The sequence below is a fragment of the Triticum dicoccoides genome, chromosome 5B, assembly GCF_002162155.2.
Source record: "Triticum dicoccoides isolate Atlit2015 ecotype Zavitan chromosome 5B, WEW_v2.0, whole genome shotgun sequence".
Lineage (NCBI taxonomy): Eukaryota > Viridiplantae > Streptophyta > Magnoliopsida > Poales > Poaceae > Triticum > Triticum dicoccoides.
The window spans coordinates 554791226-554814319 of NC_041389.1; the positions used below are offsets into that span (position 1 = coordinate 554791226).

A 23094-nucleotide genomic window follows, 5' to 3' on the forward strand; every position below is an offset into this window, starting at 1 on the left:
TCGGGTGGATCAAAATTTTGTGACCAGTCCGTGTCGGGTTTGGGGCGTCCGGCTGTAGATGTTCAAAGTTCGTGTAAAGTTGGTGTACTCTCAAATTTTCAGGCAGATTTGATGAAGATTTATTTACAAAGTGGGTGCAGAAAGTTGTGCAGCCCGGCTGCGGTGCGGTACGGTGCAGGGGAGACGGCTGATCGAGTCTGAACTCTGAACTGAACTGAATATTGGTTGTTTCCGTCCAGACCCTCGTCCTCCTGCTCCTCCTACCAATCCAACCCAATCCAGCCCAGCTCGTCGCGGCTCTGACTGAATCCCCCCTTCACCACCGGACAGCTACCGCCGACGCCCCGATCCCGCCCCTCTCCGCTCCCCCTCCCCTGACGCCGCCGCCTATCACGCCCCCTCCTCGCCGCGACGTCGGTCGCGCCCCTGCCGTCTCCGCCCCGTCCGCGATCTCAGGCCGATTGGAGGTACGTACGAGCTTGTTCGATTGCTTTCGTCCAGCGATTAGCTAAGCACCGACCGACCTCCACGATTTCTCTGCGCACACGGCACCCCACCATCTAGTAGATCCCTTGGTAGCAAGGCGTCCAAGATGAGATAAGAATATTCCTGTTCCCGCGGAGTTTCTTCTCTTCATGTCACCGAGACTTTTTTTTCCTGTTTATAATCACCACCGGTATCGTGACTCAGTCGAGATTTTCTAATCTTCCCTCTGTTTTCCGGCAGATACGCTCGTCGATTCAGCCCCGCGGCCGTCGTCCAGCTAGGAGAGATGCAGGTAAGCCGCTCATCTCTTGACTAGCACCAGTGATTCAGTTAGGCCCAGGGTGTTCCACGATGCCCAAACCTTGTCAGTTCAGTCTAGTGTATGACCCAAGAGCTAGTGCGAAGTTCACGATAGGGCAACCCAGACCAGCCAGAACCCCTGTCAAATTCCCAATTCATGCAAACTTTTATACTCCCTCCGTTCCTAAATATTCGTCTTTCTAGAGATTTTAACAAGTGACTACATACAGAGTAAAATGAGTGAATCTACACTTTAAAATATGTCTATATACATCCGTATGTGGTAGTCCATTTAAAATCTCTAGAAAGACAAATATTTAGAAACGGAGGGAGTAGTCAATAACATTTCTACCATATGATAATTCTACAGTCCTTTTTAACTAGGCAGCGCCGGCCTCTCGAGTCTCGACAGTTTGCTAGACAGCGCCTGCCTCACGACATAGAAATAACTAGGCAGCCCCCGTCCCTCGACAGGATTCTACATCAAAAAGCAACACATGTAGAGCACCACAAGGTCATGCCACCAGCAGTTCCCTTGTTCCTTGGCGCAGCCTCAGTTCCTATAAGATCAAATGGCAGGCATAAGAGGAAAGATAAATGACAGGCTACAGAAGATTTGGCAAAACAAAAGAAAATGTTAGCAACACTACAGCCTACAGATAAAGCAGCTAGAAAAAGAACTAGTAAACAAGGTTATGGTCTGCAAGGAAGAGATAAAGCAACACTCTACAACCTACATCAGCTTCTACAAGCTATGTTTCTGCAGCCATGTGTTGGCGTCCAAAGGTGGTATCATCAGAATATGTTCAAAAAAGCATATTATCAAAGAATAGGGGACACAAAGCAGTAGGATGAAGCAAAGCATCTTTGGTGGCATGTTATCGATATAGGAAAAGTAACATGTAACAAAAGTTAACTCCATATAGCAGCTCTATCGATGACCCCATGTTTTTTAGTTATGTTTCTTTGCTGGGAACACTACTATGAATAAAATGCAGTTGTCTTGCGATACTAGTAGCTTAACTATCGATCTGTTCAGTAACTGTTAATTTTCAGAACAAGTGTGTCATTCTGCAGACTGGACTTGTAGTTGTGCTGCTGGAGATCATATTTCGATATTCATAATAAAATTAGCAACTAAATTATTGGGGCATGCCTAATCGACAACCTATTATAATTGTAACATGCCATAATAGTGAAACTTGTTTGTAGGTACGACCAAGATAACACTTCTTGTCACTCGATCGTTTATTTTTCTCCAAAGGACACCCCGGCCGGATTTCATTATCATAGCAATAACAATGTCCCAAGCGTCTGCGCACACATGAAGAAAGAATTAAACTATGCTTGGTGATCAGCCAAGAAGTAAACTATGCTCGGTGATCAGCCAGAACAGGATAGTCACAAATGGAGTTCCATAAAGCAAGTCTACGAAGAAGAGATTGAACTCACCTAGGTAGTAATGGTGCAGAAATAGAAATACTGCACGGGTCCACACCTGACCAACCAATTGTTACCAGATTTAACCAACCTTGTATATTCATAAGCAAAAGTAAGTTTGAGTGAGGCACTATTATGTAACATTGATAGGAGCTCGGATTCGATCAACAATTCAAGTGAAATCCAAAGTTTCCGCATAATAACATGAGGCAGAAGGTTGACAAACATGGTTGATGAACAGGGACAGCAAGCACACTAAAATTATAGTTTTTAGACCAAACTATTCCCAGGTTCAGGTGGTGGTGATCACCAGTCGCTTACTGAGGCTACTTGATTACACCTGTCAGCCCTAGCTGGATGGTATTGCCTAATGTCTGAATACAGTTTAGGTAGTCTTATTCAGCAGCTTTTTGGAACAAATTAGTATCGATCTCAACAGCCACAATCAGAACTACTGCGTCCCAGTTTAGTGATGTTATTTGTTTCCCGTTGCTCTCAGGCAATGATCCCCTTGGTTCTTAAAACATTCTGACAATGTCTTCTGTCTATAGGCATCTAGAGCTAGGCTCTTCAAGGAGTACAAGGAGGTGCAGCGAGAAAAGTCAGCCGACCCAGATATCCAATTAATCTGTGATGATTCAAATATATTCAAATGGACTGCTGTAATCAAGGTATTTGCTTCTATCTCAAGGTGATGCAGGAACGAGCAGTATCAGCTTTGTTACTGATGCCTTTTCTTACTGTTTATGTTGTTAGGGCCCATCGGAGACACCTTTTGAAGGTGGCGTATTTCAACTTGCATTCTCGATTCCCGAGCAGTATCCTCTACTGCCTCCGCAAGTCCGCTTCATCACCAAAATTTTCCACCCAAATGTTCACTTTAAGGTTACTTTCTATATTGCCTTCTTTGAAATACATGCTTATTTTGGGGTATATGTATGAATTTGTGTTTTTTTACCTTGTTGAAAGAAGGTAGAATCCTGATCTTCTTGGTTCCTGTTATTGAATTTTTCCTACAATAACCTGAATCAATGTTTTATAAATATAGACTCATTTGATACTAATATTTGATTGATTTGTACTGTCGAAATTCCCTGCAACACATAAATACACCATGGGCCCATTTATGTGAACGCAGTACCTGTTGCTAAATCCAAAACTAAAGGGCAATTTCTGTTTCCTCAATTTCTCTTCTATTGTTTATGTCTCTAGACTGGTGAAATATGCCTGGATATATTGAAGAATGCATGGAGCCCTGCGTGGACCCTACAATCTGTTTGCAGAGCCATTATTGCGTTGATGGCCCATCCGGAAGCAGACAGCCCACTTAACTGCGACTCAGGTAGCTTCATACCCTACTCATGAATTCGTTTTAATCACATTACTCACTATTTCCTACTGGTGAGCTGATTGGTGTTTATGTTCTCACTGTACGTCAAGCTATGTCGCATGAAAACGTTGTCGCCTTTATGGATTCAGCTCCTTTGTGACGTGGTTCTTTGAATTGCCTCTACAGTGAGGTGGTAGATACTAGGTTTCAAAGTATTGCCAGCTTTTAATACTTGGTATGTTACACAAGATTTGTGATTTATGAACCAGTGGGCTGTTACCCTAATGAAACCCCTGAATATTATAAGGTAAGGGTATCAAGTATCCATGGATAAATGGTGAGAAATTATCAAATCGATCACGGCTGCATTTAACATGGCATCCATGACATGAGGAATTGCTGGCCTCCATCGTGGATCTGAACTTGTACAAAATGGAAGTAATAAGTCTCTCTGCTTGCACAACTCCTGACATAAAGCGTGTAGATTTCCCAAAATCAGTTTTTGTTCAGTCGTTAAACGCTTAAATTAGCAGGCCGTAATATCGGTATAGTTGGGTCATAATGCTGCTTCCTGACTTCCCCTTTTGTGTAATGTAATCACAGGCAATCTTCTCCGCTCCGGTGACATCAGAGGCTACCAGTCCATGGCGCGGATGTACACCAGGCTAGCTGCCATGCCAAAGAAAGAGTAATTTGCAGGGTTGCAAAGGTACACCAGAGCAGTGGTGCTGACGCTGGCTTATTGATTCATGCATGTATCAACTCACTAAGTTGTCAGGTGTAACTCGTTGGTATCCCCGTATGAACTTGTGTGGCCTGATTTTCTTACCCGACTTGTCGTTGTGGGTGTAATGTTGATTCTGTTGGGCTAAAAAGGATTTAAGCGTAAACGCTTGATTCATGATGATGTGTAATAAATAATCCTCACAGGGATTTGGTAACATGTATATGGTTCCTCCAGTGCACTATCCTCAGGTTTGATTGATTACCTGCTGTCCTCCTGTACACTTTGAGTTGCTGAAGCCTCGATGCCCCTACATATACGCATTGGTCCTTGCAGTTAAGTAAACTCTTGTGGTTCCTCGCCCACTGTCCGCTGACCGCTTATGTCGTTTTGGACCAGAGGCCCAGTCAAATTGGGCTAGAGGCCAGTCAAATATTGCTACTGTAAATATATTTGGTTTGGTACTACGGAGTATATCACATTGACTTCCTCAGTATGGTTTGGATGATTATATCGGCTAAGAATGTAAAAATATCGCAGTGATATGACATACAAAACAAAATGGTACACATGCATCTCCACTCCATATACTTCTCCGGATTTGGAGCACCTTGAGAGCACTGGTACGGTGATCTTGATCCGACCACGTCGGTTGTGCCGCTGCCCGGAACCATGGCGAATTTCAGCATCTCGCTGCGGTCAGCGTCAATAGCCTCCATGAACAGATGAAAACATCATCATCGGAGTAGCCTCGGTTGTGCGACGGTGACCGTAATTGCCGGGGTGTGGTATCCCTTTGCCTCTAGCTGACGCTGAACAACCGCAGTCAACTGATGATATGGTGTAAATGGTGGTCGTGGCGAGCTGCCTTGCATTTTTCACGTCAAAAGTAGCAGCTCATATAGTATTTCCTCGAGCTTCAAAACTGATCGGCACGACAATTGATCCACAAATCAACCAAGGAATTAATAGGTTCTCGGCTTACAAGATTTGGTGCAAAACGGAAGAGACAACATGCAAACCCTGCCATGTCAGAAATCACATACTCCCTCCGTCCCGTAATACAAGAGCATTTTTTACACTACACTAGTCTAAAAAACGCTCTTATATTATGGGACGAAGGGAGTAGAAGATCTGGGGCAACGAATCATCATACAACTAGAGAAAGTCTCCCCCAATCCGCATGCACAACAACAAACCCTAGACGAGATTTCAACCGATATTCGGAAGAAAATGGGCATACTCTACCATCTAGTGTTTTTTCAAGTCAATTCTACCATCTAGGGGTTTTTCAAGTCAATTCTACCATCCACCATCTAGGGTTTGTTCAGGGAGGGGGATTTTTGGTCTATGGGGACATATGCATCCTATATGGGAAAAAAATTAGTAATTCAACAAAAAGTCAAAAATTCCTGAAAATATTTTTGAAATAAACTTGATCTTCTATTGTACTCGTGAAAAATAAAATCCACAAAAAAATATCCCTTTGACTTCTTTTCAAAAAAGACAAATTTTTGGCTAAAATAGTGTGAATAGTGACCTATAATAGCAAATAAATTTTGTCTTTTTTGCTGTGAGGTCAACTTTGTTTTTTTTTTCATCGAGATTTATATACTAGTGCAAAAGTAAGTCAAGTGTTTTGTCAAAATAGTTCTTACCTATTTTGACTTTTTATTATTAAAATATTAAAAAAAATCCCCATATATGGTGCATATACAACCAGGAATCAAAATGTATTTCCCGTTTGTTCAGACTCTACCATCTAAGGTTCAACATTGTAGCAGAACCTTTTTGCATATCAAAGCCCTCACTCCGGAGGGAAGAGCCATGTCACCCCCATAGAATACACACCAAATTTTGATGGGCTGCAAGTCCTGGACTTCATGTTGTACACGTCTTCCGTCTCCATGAAATAAATCGCATCTTCCTCCACCTCCCCACAAGGCGCCGGGACAGACTTGGAGAAGTTCATGCTAACGAAGAGTGCTCGACCGCCTCCTAGCCCTTCGGTCAGTGGCACCCAAACGTGTGTGCTAAAGTCCGCTTCGAAAACATCCACCCAGAGAGTGTCCCACAGAGTGGCATAATAGGGCTGCTCACGGCGTTGGAAACGATGCCTTACCATGAGTAACTTCCCATGCGACTCGATGAGGTGCCGGCTAGTTTCGATGAAAACGTCAGGTCCAACGTCTTGATCATATTCAGCGGAGAAATTGATGTAGGTAAAGCCATTGTCTTCCACCTCTTCCTCATTGTTGTCTTCTTCATCTTCCTCCTCTTCATTCTGGTCATCATGGTCCTCCTCGTCAAAAGTGGTCGATGCATCATAATAATCATCATAGTGGAGTGATTGCTCGATGACATATGTTCCCATTGTAACCATGGGCCTTCCGTCTCCATCCCACGTGAGGTCAAGGGTGATGAGGTCCTCAGCCGTGGTGATGGCATACAGTTTGTCACCAAGAAACGCGATGTCAATGATGTAGATAAATGATGAAGTTGCTGCTGGCTCCGGCGACCACACACCCTTCCCTCGTTGGAATACAATGAGTGGATGTTTCCAGTTGTTGGTGATGACAATGATGACATCATCAACAGTGGAGCGCATGAGGAACTTGCGGATGAGAGACCTGCTGTTGACGATAACAGCGTCGAGCTCGGGCAGTGGCAGGGACCTATTTGAGAAAGGATTGTGCAGGACATAATTGTGCACAACGTAGTACTCCGGGAGCTCGTCGTCGTCATCATCATTGTCATTGTTGTCGTCGTCGTCGTCAGTGGCGTGCTTCTGGCCGAGGCCGAGGGCGAGCCACTCGTTGGTGGATCCGACAGACGTGGCGTTGTCGAGGAGGTCATGGGCGTGGCTGCTGTAGGGGACGATGACGAAGCGGTCCGGGAGGGCAATCCACGGCAGCGAGCGCGCTTGGGGGCCATGGCGGCGCACGGCCGAGTGCCATGGACGGCAGACGGCACCGTCGGCGCGGCAGCGGGCGCAGTTCTCCGGGTCAGGAAGGCTGGCCGTCAGGATGTGGAGGTTCCTCAGCACGAAGCCGCACCAGTACAGAATCGAAAACGCCAGGTCCATGTAGGAGAGGTGTATTTGTTCCCCTTCTCTTTTTGGTTCGGTCGTACGTATTTGGCGTGCAACTTCACCATGTATATACAGCAGCGGAAAAGAAGTTGGGCTCCGGATCGGAACCGTCCACGAGTTCTTGGCCCATCCGACTTGATGGTCGGTATCGCTGTTTCACCCAATAAAAAATAAAAATAATAAATCTAAAAAAACAATAGAAAAATTTTAGACTTAAGAAAACTCAATATAAAAAAGTCGCCGAAAGGCTGCAACTAGGCGAGATCTGAATGTTGATCATACCAATCTGCAATTCATGGACTTGTGGAGCTAAGAAAATTAGACACGAAGCACACCATGACATTATTTTGTTTATTTATAGGGGTGTGCTACGTGTCCGCCGGCTGATCTTTTAAAAAGATCAGCCCGGCCGCGAGCCGTCAGATCTGTCCTATTGACCGGCGGAGCGCGTCTCCATCACTGCAACACAACTTTTATTACAGAATTATTTATGGTACACAAGTATTATCACAGATTTTTTTTGCGACAACTGTTTTGTTGCAAAAACATTTTGTAACCAGGCTTTGTTGCAATTTTTTTCCAACTGAGGTCTTGTTGCAGAATTATTTTCGCAAGATAGGTTTTGCTCTAAAACATAAAGCCGTCGTAGACCATTGCAACACCGCATATGTTTCAGAAGCATAGCCCTTGTTGCATGAAGGATGGTATATAAGCCCTTACTTGATGCGTGTCATCCAATAAAGGTGGCGGACGTGGCCGCTGCAATCCACCGGTTGATGGTAAGCTTTTCCCTTATTTATATGCATTACCCTTATCTTTTAGACCCCGATAATGTTGGAAATATGCGCTAGAGGAAATAATAAATTAGTTATTATCATATTTTCCTATTCATGATAATCTTTTATTATCCATGCTAGAATTGTACTAATCGAAAACTCAGATACATGTGTGCATACATAGACAACAACGTGTCCTAGTGAGCCTTTACTAGACTAGCTCGTTGACAAAGATGGCTATGGTTTCCTAGCCACAGACATGAGAGTTGCCATTTGATAATGGGATCACATCATTAGGAGAATGATGTGATGGACAAGACCCAAACTATGAACGTAGCATATGATCGTGTCAAGTTTATTGTTATCGTTTTCTGCATGTCAAGTCTATGTTCCTATGACCATGAGATCATGCAATTCACTGACACCGGAGGAGTACCTTGTGTGTACCAAACGTCGCAACATAATTGGGTGACTATAAATATGCTCTACATGTATCTCCAAGGGTGTCTGTTGAGTTGGTATGGATCAAAACTGATTTGTCACTCCGTATGACGGAGATGTGTCTTAGGGACCACTCGATAATATAGTATCACAATGATCTTGCAAGCAATGTGACTAATGAGTTAGTCACGGGATCTTGTATTACGGAGTGAGTAAAGAGACTTGCCGGTAACGAGATTGAACTAGGTATGGAGATACCAACGATCGAATCTCGGGCAAGTAACATACCAATAGACAAAGGAAACTGCATACGGGATTAGCTGAATCCTTGGCATCGAGGTTCGACCGATAAGATCTTCGTAGAACATGTAGGAACCAATATGGGCATCCAGGTCCCGCTATTGGTTATTGACCGTAGAGGTGTCTCGGTCATGTCTGCATAGTTCTCAAACCTGGAGGGTCTACACACTTCCCTTAACGTTTGGTGATGATATAAGTATAGTTGAGTCATTATGATGGTTACCGAACGTTGTTCGGAGTCCCGGATGAGATCCCGGACGTGACGAGGAACTCCGGAATGGTCCGGAGGTGAAGATTGAATATTGGACGAAGGTTATTGGAGTCCGAAAGTGTTCCGGGTACTGGGTGATGACCAACATGACCGAAAGGGGTTTTGGGGGGCCCCGACTGAAGGAAATATGCCCTAGAGGCAATAATAAAGTTGTTATTTTATATTTCCTTATTCATGATAAATATTTATTATTCATGCTAGAATTTTATTAACCGAAAACTTGATGCATGTGTGAATACATAGACAAAACACAGTGTCCCTAGTATGCCTCTACTAGACTAGCTCGTTGATCAAAGATGGTTAAGTTTCCTAGCCATGGACATGTGTTGTCATTTGATGAACGAGATCATATCATTAGGAGAATGATGTGATGGACAAGACCCATCTCTTAGCTTAGCATAATGTTCGTTCAGTTTTATTGCTACTGCTTTCTCCATGTCAAATACATATTCCTCTGACTATGAGATTACGCAACTCTCGGACACCGGAGGAATTCCTTATGTGCTGTCAAACGTCACAACATAACCGGGTGATTATAAAGATGCTCTACAGGTATCTCCGAAGGTGTTTGTTGGGTTGGCATATATCGAGATTAGGATTTGTCGCTCCGAATATCGGAGAGGTATCTCTGGGCCCTCTCGGTAATGCACATCATATGAAGCCTTGCAAGTAATGTGACTAATGAGTTAGTTGCGGGATAATGCATTACAGAACGAGTAAAGAGACTTGACAGTAACAAGATTGAACTAGGTATGAAGATACCGATGATCGAATCTCAGGCAAGTAATATACCGATGACAAAGGGAATAACTTATGTTGACATTGCGGTTCGACCGATAAAGATCTTCATAGAATATGTGGGAACTAATACGAGCATCCAGGTTCCGCTATTGGTTGTTGACCGGAGAGGTGTCTCGGTCATGTCTACATAGTTCTTGAACCCGTAGGGTCTGCACGCTTAACGTTCGATGGCAATATGTATTATATGAGTTATGTGTTTTGGTGACCGAAGGTTGTCAGGAGTCTGAAAGTGCAACTAATCCCTGGGTGGTTTTGGTAATTCTTAACCACATATAGTTCATTGAACTAATGCTATTTCAAGATGATCACTTCAGAAAGTTCAATGATTGTCATGGCATGGACTAGAGATGTGGACCCCTCAAAATGCAAAGGACATATATTGGCAACAAGCTCAAGACTACATTTTCATTTTGGTGATCCAAGATCACATTGAGTCCATAGGAAAGCCAATACTATTAAAAGGGGACGAGGTGTTGCTTAATGGCTTGCTTGCTCAAAGTTCTTGGTGATATGCTCCAAAACCCTCAGCCACTTTCTCACATCCACATATGTCCTAAACCTAAATGTCGAACTCGGCCCCACCAACTTTGTCTATCCTGCGCCACCTTCTTTCATCTTATTCAGCCACTACCAAACCCTAGTCACTTCGGTTACACCAATGGGATCTCGGTCTCACTGAGATGGGCTTGCAAACTCTCTGTGATCTATTGCAACACTTTCGGTCTAACTGAGTTTGTTCAGTCGGTCCCACCGAGTTTCCTTGACCAATCCTCTGTTTACTTATTACCAAAATCAGTCTCACCGAGTTTGAGTAATTGGTCAAACTAAGTTGAGGTTTTACCCTAACCCCTGCACATCGGTCCCACCTAGATGACTATATCGGTCCCACCGAAAATCCTAACGTTCACATTTTGAACCAAGTCGGTCTGATCGAGTTTAACCATTTGGTCCCATTGAGTTTGGGAATCTGAGTGTAACAGCTAGATTTTGTGTGGAGGCTATATATACCCCTCCACCCACTCTTCATCCGTGAGGAAAGCCATCAGAACATACCTACACTTCCACTAATCATTTTCTGAGAGAGAATCACCTACTCATGTGTTGAGACCAAGATATTCCAATCCTACCATATGAATCTTGATCTCTAGCCTTCCCCAAGTTGATTTCCACTCAAATCATCTTTCCACCATAGCCAAATCTGTGTGAGAGAGTTGAGTGTTGGGGAGACTATCATTTGAAGCACAAGAGCAAGGAGTTCATCAATAACACACCATCTATGAGTTCATCAACAACACACCATCTATTACCTTTTGGAGAGTGGTGTCTCCTAGATTGGTTAGGTGTCACTTGGGAGCCTCCGTCAAGATTGTGGAGTTGAACCAAGGAGTTTGTAAGGGCAAGGAGATCGCCTACTTCGTGAAGATCTACCCTAGTGAGGCAAGTCCTTCGTGGGTGATGGCCATGATGGGATAAACAAGGTTGCTTCTTCGTGGACCCTTCGTGGGCAGAGCCCTCGATGGACTCGCGCAATAGTTACCCTCCGTGGGTTGAAGTCTCCATCAACATGGATGTACGATAGCACCACCTATCGGAACCACACCAAAAATCTCCGTGTCAACATTGCGTTTGCTCCCTCCAAACTCCCCCCATTTAATTTCTTGCAAGTTGCATGCTTTACTTTCCGCTGCACATATACTCTTTGCATGCTTGCTTGAATTGTATTGAGATTGCTTGACTTGTGCCAAGTTGCTAAAATCTGCCTAGAACTAAAATTGGGAAAAGGTTAAGCTTTTATTTTGTCAAGTAGTCTAATCACCCCCCTCTAGACATACTTCCGATCCTAAAAGTGGTATCAGAGCTTTGGTCTCCATTTGCCTTGATTTCCATAGCTTTGGTGATCATAGCCTTGGTTTCACAACCTAGGAGAGTATGGTGTCTAACAAGGGAAATTACCACCGTAGAGGTCCTTACTTTGATGGTACTAATTTTGCTAGTTGGAAACATAGGATGAAAATGCATATTCTTGGACATAACCCCGCCATTTGGGCTATTGTGTGTATTGGCTTGCAAGGTGAATTCTTTGATGGGAGAGAACCAAACCCTGAAGCTACCGCAGAAGAATTGAAGATGTTGCAATACAATGCTCAAGCTTGCGATATCCTCTTCAATGGATTGTGCCCCGAAGAATTCAACAAAATCAGCCGTCTTGAGAATGCAAATGAAATTTGGGATACTTTGATTGATATGCACGAAGGTACCGACTCCGTCAAGGAATCCAAGTTGGATGTGCTTCAAAGTCAACTTGACAAGTTCAAAATGAAGGATGGTGAAGGTGTCACCGAAATGTACTCTAGGCTTGCTCTCATCATAAATGAGATTGCCGGCTTAGGAAGTGAAGAGATGAGCAAAAAAATTCATCGTCAAGAAGATCTTGAGAGCCTTGGATGGAAAATATGATAACGTGTGCACATTGATCCAAATGATGCAAAATTACAAAGATCTCAAGCCAACCGAAGTCATTGGAAGAATTGTTGCTCATGAGATGTCACTCAAGGACAAAGAAGAGCTTCACAATAAGTCTAGTGGTGCTTACAAAGCCTCATGTGATGCTCATACATCATCAAATGAGAAACAAGCCTTCAATTAAGAACTGAGCTTAATGGTGAAGAACTTCAACAAATTCTACAAGAGTAGAAGCAAGGAAATAAGTTCCAAGTCAAGGTCCTACAATGACAAAAGATCTTCTAGTCGTGAGCGAAATTGCTACAATTGTGGAAGACCCGGACACTGCTTCAATGAGTGTATGGCTCCCTACAAAAGAAGAGAAGACTCACCTAAAAGAAGAAGCAAAAGGGAAGAATCACCTCCAAGAGAGAGAAGGAGTAGAGATGATCGCTATGAACGAAGAACCTCTCGAAGAAGCAAGGATTCGGAAAGGAAGGACAACTCATCAAGGAGCTACACAAAACAGAGACATCAAGCTCATGTTGGTGAATGGGTATCCGGCTCTGACTCTGACCACCACTCCGAGAGAAGTTATCACTCCAACTCCGAATATACTCAAAATGAAGGTGTTGTTGTTCTAGCACTTGTGCCAACCAACTCCTATGACATATTTGATTCACCAAATGAAGGAATTGGGAGATGCTTCATGGCTAAAGGCCCCAAGGTAACACCCACCGAGTATGTTGATTTGAATAGTGATGAACATGACTTGCTAGGTGATGATGATTTACTTGTTGACAACTCTAGTGATGAATACTATGATGAAACGTAAATTAATCATGATAATCAAGATAAAATGAATGAAAATGATAAGAAGGAGATTGAGCGTCTAACTAAAGAACTAAACACTCTTAAGTTAGCCCATGAAACTACTTTAGAAGAGCATCGAGAACTTTTAAAAACTCACGAGAAGTTACACTTCGAAAAGCTCAGTATTGAGCAAGAGCATGGGTTCTTAAAGGCCATCAACGATGATCTTTGGAAGAAAAGTTCTTCTTACATTGCCAAGCGTTTAATCTTGTCTACTTACATGCCACAAGTAAAATCTAGCAACAAGAACAATAAAGATTCTTCTTCTAGTAGTAACAATAATCATGCTAAATCCAATATTGTTGCTTCTAGTAGTTCTCTTGATTCCACTAATGATTCTCTTAGCCAAGTTACACTTGAGCAAGAAAATAGCTTATTGAAGGGAATTATAGAGAAAGGTGTTTACAAGAGACTTGCCGGAAGTAAGCAATTTTAGGAAATTGTACGCAAGCAAGGAAGGCACCGGAAGAATCAAGGTGTTGGTTTTGAATGAAAGTTCAATGCCAATGGAGTTGAGTGGGAAGAAGATAAATACCCCAAGATGAAGTTTGTTCCTCAACAAGAGAAGTATGACCCTACTTCCTTCAAGGGGACACAAGCTCAAGATGATCTTCCACCACAAGACCACAAGCTAAAAGGCAAAAACAAGCTTCAAGAAGATATTGATGCATTTGAAGATGCTCCGAAGGCCTTGGTCAAGTGGGTTCCCAAGACTACATCAAGTTCTACTTCATCAAGTACATCTACAACTTCAAGGATTCCCATCAAGATGATGTGGATCCCGAAGAAGAAGAACTAGAGAGTTCTCGAGGGTGACTCCGCCAACTTACTTCAATCATATTTATTTTGGCAAGGACAAGTGCAAACAACTTCCACATCTTGCACTAGTTCAAGGAGTCACAAACCCTCTTGTTGGTAAGACAAGGGACAAGGTAACCTAATGCTTTCATGGACATCATCATGTGTGTGCTTCACTCTATGTGTATGGATATCCTTGTTTGTTCCTTGTGGGACTAACCCATGTAGGTATTGAAAGTGCAACTCACTCCAATGGATTGCTTCAAATGATCTCCATCAACAATGAGCATCCACATCTTCAACATCTACATGAAGTCATCATCGACAAAACCCAAGGTTAGTTGATCCCTCTTAGGGGGGATATCACATGTAGGAGGAGCTTTACTCTAAGAATTGAGCTAAAGCAACTCTAATGGTGTGAACATAACAATGCTTTATGTAAAAGTGGTAACCCCACTTGTGCTTAAACGATGAGTATGACCTATGATCGAATGTTCTCATTTGACTCCTAAGTCAATATACTCATATATAGATGACCTAGTCATCGCCAATTGCTTGATAGATGCTAGAGTGATTGTGCATGCATTGCCACATATTTCATTTGCTATTTTATTGTGTGAGCATGTTGGTTGCATACTTTTCTCATTCAAGGACATCCATTTGTTGCTTTGATTGTTTGGAGTTTCTTCTTTTTGCCAAATGGATGGACCAGAATGCCTAAGAACTCCCTCTAGCTATCTATGCATTTCTCTTCTCAAACTCTATTCACGCTACATCACAAAGTTTGATCTAAGTCAAATTCAAACCCTCTGTGTGAGGAGCACCCGGAGTCCCGTTTTGTCAGACTTAAAACTTCCAAAACCTCTCTATGTATTTCGGTCTGACCGACTCCTCCATTTCGGTCAAACCGAGTTCACTAGGTTGATCAAGTCTTCAATCTTGGTGCAATCGATTAGAACATTTCGGTCTCACCGAGTTGCAGTAACCGCTTGCGATTCTGCGTCTTGCTACGTCCATTTTGCATCATGCTTTTATATCGATATTTATTGCATTATGGGCTGTTATTACATGTTATGTCACAATACTTATGCCTATTCTCTCCTATTTTACAAGGTTTACATGAAGAGGGAGAATACCGGCAGCTGGAATTCTGGGCTGGAAAAGGAGCAAATATTAGAGACCTATTCTGCACAACTCCAAAAGTCCTGAAACTCCATGAAAGTCATTTTTGGAATTAATAAAAAATACTGAGTGGAAGAAATACCAGAGGGGGGCCACCCATCTTCCACGAGGGTGGGGGGCGCGCCCTACCCCCTGGGCGCGCCCCCTGCCTCATGGGCCCCCTGACAGCCTTCCAGTGACCATCTTCTGCTATATGAAGTCTTTTACCCTGGAAAAAAAATCATAAGCAAGCTTTCGGGATGAAACATCATAGCCGGGGAAACATCCCTTTGGGAGGGGAAAATCATCACCATCGTCATCACCATTGATCCTCTCAGCGGGAGGGGGTCAATCTCCATCAACATCTTCACCAGCACCATCTCCTCTCAAACCCTAGCTCATCTCTTGTATCCAATCTTTGTCCCAAAACCTCAGATTGGTACTTGTGGGTTGCTAGTAGTGTTGATTACTCCTTGTAGTTGATGCTAGTTGGTTTATTCGGTGGAAGATCATATGTTCAGATCCTTAATGCATATTTATACCCCTCTGATTATGAACATGAATATGATTTGTGAGTAGTTACGTTTGTTCCTGAGGACATGGGTGAAGTCTTGCTATAAGTAGTCATGTGAATTTGGTATTCGTTCGATATTTTGATGAGATGTATGTTGTATTTCCTCTAGTGGTGTTATGTGAATGTCGACTACAAGACGCTTCACCATTGTTTGGTCCTAGAGGAAGGCATTGGGAAGTAATAAGTAGATGATGGGTTGCTAGAGTGACAGAAGCTTAAACCCTAGTTTATGCGTTTCTTCGTAAGGGGCTGATTTGGATCCACATGTTTCATGCTATGGTTAGGTTTACCTTAATACTTATTTTGTAGTTGCGGATGCTTGCAATAGGGGTTAATCATAAGTGGGATGCTTGTCAAAAAGGGCAGTACCCAAGCACCAGTCCACTCACATATCAAATTATCAAAGTAATGAACGCGAATCATATGAGCGTGATGAAAACTAGCTTGACGATAATTCCCATGTGTCCCTGGGAGAGCTTTTCTCTATATAAGAATTTGTCCAGGCCTGTCCTTTGATACAAAAAGGATTGGGACACCTTGATGCACCTTATTTACTTTCATTGCTTGTTACCCGTTACAAATTACCTTATCGCAAAACTATCTGTTACCGATAATTTCAGTGCTTGCAGAGAATACCTTACTAAAAACCGATTGTCGTTTCCTTCTGCTCCTCGTTGTGTTTGACACTCTTACTTATTGTAAGGACTATGATAGATCCCCTACACTTGTGTGTCATCTAGACTCTTTTTTGGCGCCGTTGCCGGGGAGTGAAGCGCCTCTGGTAAGTGGAACTTGGTAAGGAAAGATTTATATAGTGTGCTGAAATTTACTATCACTTGTTACCATGGAACATAATCCTTTGAGGGGCTTGTTCAGGGTATCGTCACCCCGACCAGTAGAGCAAATATTTGCTCCTCAACCAAAATTCCTTCGGGTATGATAGATAAACTACTAGCTAATCCTTTTACAGGAGATGGAACATTGCATCCCGATTTGCACCTAATCTATGTGGATGAAGTTTGTGGATTATTTAAACTTGCAGGTATGCCCGATGATGTTGTCAAGAAGAAGATCTTCCGTTTATCTTTGAAGGGAGATGCAATGACATGGTTTAGGCTATGTGATGATATGGGATCATGGAACTACAAACGATTGAAATTGGAATTTCATCAGAAGTTTTATCCTATGCGTCTTGTTCATCGTGATCGTAATTATATATATAATTTTTGGCCTCACGAAGGAGAAAGCATCGCTCAATCTTGGGGGAGGCTTATGAGCTCTCAAGAGAAATGATTATTCAAAAATTTTATGCTCGGCTTTCTCTCAACAATCGCTCCATGCTCGATACTTCTTGTGCTGGGTCTTTTATGATGAAGACTATTGAATTCAAATGGGATTTATTGGAAAGAATTAAACGCAACTCTGAATATTGGGATCTCGACGAAGGTAAGGAGTCAGGTATGACACCTAAGTTTGATTGTGTTAAATATTTTATGGATACCGATGTCTTCCGTGAATTTAGCACTAAATATGGACTTGACTCTGAGATAGTAGCTTCCTTCTGTGAATCATTTGCTACTCATGTTGACCTCCCTAAGGAGAAGTGGTTTAAATATAATCCTCCCACTGAAGTAAAAGTAGTTGCACCTATTAAAGTTGAAGAAAAGACTATCACTTATAATGATCCTACTGTTCCTACTACTTATGTTGAGAAACCACCCTTCCCTGTTAGGATAAAGGATCATGCTAAAGCTTCAACTGTGGTTCATAAGAGTAATACTAAAACACCCACACCATCTGATCAAATTAAAGTTGAACCTAGTATTGCTATGGTTAAAGATCTCTTGGCTGATAATATTGATGGGCATGTTATTTACTTCTGTGATGAAGCTGCTAGAATTGCTAGACCTGATGCTAAAAATAAACATAGATTTGTTGTAGGCATGCCTGTTATTTCTGTTAAAATAAGAGATCATTGTTATCATGGCTTATGTGATATGGGTGCTAGTGCTAGTGCAATACCTCATTCCTTATATAAAGAAATTATGCATGATATTGCACCTGCTGAGATAGAAGAAATAGATGTTACAATTAAGCTTGCCAATAGAGATACTATTTCACCAGTTGGGATTGTTAGAGATGTTGAAGTCTTGTGTGGGAAAGTTAAATATCCTGCCGATTTTTTTTTGTTCTTGGATCCCCACAAGATAGCTTTTGTCCTATTATATTTGGTAGACCCTTCTTGAATACTGTTAATGCTAGGATAGATTGTGAGAAGGATGTTGTTACTATTGGTTTGGGAGATGTGTTTCATGAGTTTAATTTTGCTAAGTTTCGTAGACAACCCCATGATAAAGAATTGCCTAGTAAGGATGAAATTATTGGTCTTGCTTCTATTGTCGTGCCTCCTAATGATCCTTTAGAACAATATTTGCTAGACCATGAAAATGATATGTTCATGAATGAAAGAAGGGAAATAGATGGAGGATTCTTTAAACAGGGACCTATTTTGAAACACAGCTTGCGTGTTGAAATTCTAGGGGATCCTCCACCACCCAAGGGTGATCCCGTGTTCGAGCTTAAACCATTACCTGATACTCTTAAATATGATTATCTTTATGAAAAGAAGATATGTCCTGTTATTATTAGTGCTAACCTTTCAGAACAGGAAGAGGAGAGATTGTTGAAAGCTCTGAAGAAGCACCGTGCTACTATTGGATATACTCTTGATGATCTTAAGGGCATTAGTCCCACTCTATGTCAACACAAAATAAAATTGGAGAAAGACGCCAAACCAGTTATTGATCGCCAATGACGGTTAAATCCTAAGATGAAAGAAGTGGTAAGAAAGGAAATACTAAAGCTCCTAGAGGCAGGTATAATTTATCCCGTTGCTGATAGTCAGTGGGTAAGTCCTATCCATTGTGTCTCTAAGAAGGGAGGTATTACTATCGTTCCTAATGATAAAGATGAATTGATCCCACAAAGAATTGTTACAGGTTATAGGATGGTAATGGATTTCCGCAAATTAAATAAAGCTACTAAAAAGGATCATTACCCTTTACCTTTTATTGATCAAATGCTAGAAATATTATCCAAACATACACATTTTTGCTTTCTAGATGGTTACTCTGGTTTCTCTCAAATACCTATGTCAGCAGAGGATCAAGAAAAGACCACTTTTACTTGCCCTTTCAGTACTTTTGCTTATAGACGTATGCCTTTTGGTTTATGTAATGCACCTGCTACCTTTCAAAGATGCATGATGGCTATATTCTCTGACTTTTGTGAAAAGATTGTTGAGATTTTCATGGATGATTTCTCCGTTTATGGATCTTCTTTTGATGATTGCTTGAGCAACCTTGAACGAGTTTTGTAGAGATGCGAAGATACCAGTCTTGTCTTGAATTGGGAGAAGTGACACTTTATGGTTAATGAAGGCATTGTCTTGGGGCATAAAATTTCTGAAAGAGGTACTGAAGTTGATAAAGCTAAGGTTGATGCTATTGAAAAGATGCCATGTCCCAAGGACATTAATGGTATAAGAAGTTTCCTTGGTCATGCTGGTTTTTATAGGAGGTTCATTAAAGACTTTTCTAAAATTTCTAGGCCTCTGACTAATCTATTACAAAAAGATATTCCTTTTGTCTTCGACGATGATTGTGTAGAAGCATTTGAAATACTTAAGAAAGCTTTGATTTTTGCACCTATTGTTCAGCCACCTGATTGGAATTTACCCTTCAAAATTATGTGTGATGCTAGTGATTATGATGTAGGTGCTGTTCTAGGGCAAAGAGTTGATAAGAAACTAAATGTTATTCAATATGCTAGTAAAACTCTAGACAGTGCCCAGAGAAATTATGCTACTATTGAAAAATAATTTTTAGCAGTTGTATTTGATTGTGATAAGTTCAGACCTTATATTGTTGATTCTAAAGTAACTATTCACACTGATCATGCTGCTATTAAATATCTTATGGAAAAGAAAGATGCTAAACCTAGACTTATTAGATGGGTTCTCTTGCTACATGAATTTGATTTGCATATTATTGATAGAAAGGGAGCTGAGAACCCCGTTGCAGACAACTTGTCTAGGTTAGAGAATGTTCTTGACGACCCACTACCTATTGATGATAGCTTTCCTGATGAACAATTAGCTGTCATAAATGCTTCTCGTACTACTCCATGGTATGTTGATTATGCTAATTACATTACTGCTAAATTCATACCACCTAGTTTCACATACCAACAAAAGAAAAAGTTTTTCTATGATTTAAGACATTACTTCTGGGATGACCCACACCTTTATAAAGAAGGAGTAGATGGTGTTATTAGACGTTGTGTACCTGACCATGAACAGGAACAGATCCTACGCAAGTGTCACTCCGAGGCATATGGAGGACACCACGCTGGAGATAGAACTGCACATAAGGTATTGCAATCTGGTTTTTATTGGCCTACTCTCTTCAAGGATGCCCGTAAGTTTGTCTTGTCTTGTGATGAATGTCAAAGAATTGGTAATATTAGTAGACGTCAAGAAATGCCTATGAATTATTCTCTTGTTATTGAACCATTTGATGTTTGGGGCTTTGATTATATGGGACCGTTTCCTTCCTCTAATGGGTATACACATATTTTAGTTGCTTTTGATTATGTTACTAAGTGGGTAGAAGCTATTCCAACTAGTAGTGCTGATTATAACACCTATATTAAGATGCTTAAAGAAGTTATTTTTCCGAGGTTTGGAGTCCCTAGATACTTAATGACTGATGGTGGTTCACATTTTATTCATGGTGCTTTTCGTAAGATGCTTGCTAAGTATGATGTTAATCATAGAATTGCATCTCTATATCACCCACAGTCTAGTGGTCAAGTAGAAATGAGTAATAGAGAGCTCAAATTAATTTTGCAAAAGGCTGTTAATAGATCTAGAAAGAATTGGTCCAAGAAACTTGATGATGCATTATGGGCTTATAGAACTGCATATAAAAATCCTATGGGTATGTCTCCATATAAAATGGTCTATGGAAAAGCATGTCACTTACCTCTCGAACTAGAACATAAGGCATATTGGGCCATCAAAGAGCTCAATTATGATTTCAAACTTGCTGGTGAGAAGAGGTTATTTGACATTAGCTCACTTGATGAATGGAGAACTCAAGCCTATGAGAATGCCAAACTGTTTAAACAAAAAGTTAAAAGATGGCATGACAAAAGGGTACAAAAGCGTGAGTTTACTGTAGGTAATTATGTGTTGCTCTTCAACTCTCTTTTAAGATTTTTTGCAGGAAAACTTCTCTCTAAATGGGAAGGCCCTTACGTTATCAAGGAGGTCTATCGTTCCGGTGCCATAAAAATCAACAACTTTGAAGGCACAAGTCCAAAGGTGGTGAACGGTCAAAGGATCAAACATTATATCTTAGGTAATCCCATAAATGTTGGAACTAATGTTATTGAAACTGTAATGCCAGAGGAATACATAAGGGACACTTTCCAGAACGTTTCAGACTCCGAAAAGGAATAGGTATGTGGTACAGTAAGTAAACCGACTCCAAAATAGTTCTAATAGCAATTTTTCTCCATTTTGGAATATTTAAGAAAATAGGAAAATAAGAAGTAGTCCGGGAAGGACACAAGGCGCCCACAAGGGTGGAGGGCGCGCCCTACCCCCCTGGGCACGCCCCCTTCCTCGTGGGCACCTCGTGTGCTCTCCGGACTGTGTTTTCTTGCACGATACTTCTTTTGGTCGGTAAAAATTCATTATATAATCTTCCGAAGGTTTTGACCACCGTATCACACAAATAACCTCTGTCTTTGTTTTGAGCTGTTTTTTGTCAGATTTGTCAAGGCCAAGCATCATGTCATCACCCTCCTCCAACAATGAAGGCAACAATGCTTGGCTGATGAAGATGGAGCTGAAGAGAGAAGAACCCGGGGAGATCAACAAGGAGGATAGGATCAAGAAGGTTATGGAGGATCAAGCTCCGGCGGGAGAAGAAGAAGACATGCAACCTCTTCCCGACCTCTTTACCCCAACTGAGATTGAAACTTTCAAGATGACTGAGTTAGCTCGCATACAAAACAAGTATCTCACACGTGAAAATATTTTGTTGAAGGATCATATCGTCGCACTCAAGGGCATTATCCGCAAATTGGAAGAGCTCCTACGCTCGATGTGTGACTATCCATCATCATCACCACCTTCTTCACCAGCAAAGGAGACATAAACACTTGGGTATGGGCACTCCCCTTGGCAACTGCCAAGCTTGGGGGAGGTGCCCCGGTATCGTATCACCATCACACTCCTATCTTTACCGTTTTTCTTAGTTCGTTCCCTTTAGTAATATCTTGATCTAGTAGAATAAAGTTTTGGTATGATTTAGTTTTGAGTTTTGCCTTATGGTCCTTCTATGTAATCGAGTCTGTGAGCTATATATAATAAAGATTAGTGTTGAGTCAAGGGCTTTGCTATCTTGCTATGATCTTAAGTGCACAAAAGAATAAAAAGAATAAAAGAGTTCATATTGATCTTATGGATAGTAATGACTTCACACATAAAGAGTATGAGGCTTAAAAGTTGTTGAGAGTTGGCAAACATAGTTTTGGTCATCGTTGCGATTAATAGGAAGTAATAAAGAAAGAGAGGTTCTCACATATAAATATACTATCTTGGACATCTTTTATTATTGTGAGCACTCATTAAAATATGACATGCTAAAGAGTTGATGTTGGACAAGGAAGACAACGTAATGGGTTATGTTTTCTTATATCCGAAATAAAGTATATTGTCATGGATCATCCAACATGTTGAGCTTGCCTTTCCCCCTCATGCTAGCCAAATTCCTTGCCCCAAGTAGAGATACTACTTGTGCTTCCAAATATCCTTAAACCCAGTTTGCCATGAGAATCCACCATATCTACCTATGGATTGAGTAAGATCCTTCAAGTAAGTTGTCATGTTGCATGCAATAAAAATTGCTCTCTAAATATGTATGACTTATTAGTGTGGAGAAAATAAGCTTTATACCATCTTGTGATATGGAAGCAATAAAAGAAACAGACTGCATAATAAAGATCCATATCACAAGTGGCAATATAAAGTGACGTTTTTTTGCATTAAGATTTCGTGCATCCAACCATAAAAGACATGACAACCTATGCTTCCCTCTGCGAAGGGCCTATCTTTTACTTTCGTCTTATGCATTATGGAAGAGTCATGGTGATCTTCACCTTTCCTTTTTACATTTTATCCTTTGGCAAGCACCTCGTGTTGGAAAGATCCTGAT

At 41.5% G+C, this 23094-nt stretch overlaps 1 protein-coding gene across 1 annotated transcript; it reads left to right on the plus strand.

Annotated features, from left to right (window-relative positions):
- The first annotated feature begins 228 nt into the window (after positions 1–228).
- LOC119311566 (protein PEROXIN-4) lies at positions 229–4544 on the plus strand. The gene is made up of 6 exons (XM_037587215.1): positions 229–467; positions 727–778; positions 2778–2897; positions 2983–3111; positions 3439–3568; positions 4160–4544. Exons 2-6 carry the CDS (start codon positions 773–775, stop codon positions 4246–4248), a joined length of 474 nt encoding a protein of 157 aa, XP_037443112.1. The 5' UTR covers positions 229–467; positions 727–772; the 3' UTR covers positions 4249–4544.
- Positions 4545–23094: the final 18550 nt, after the last annotated feature.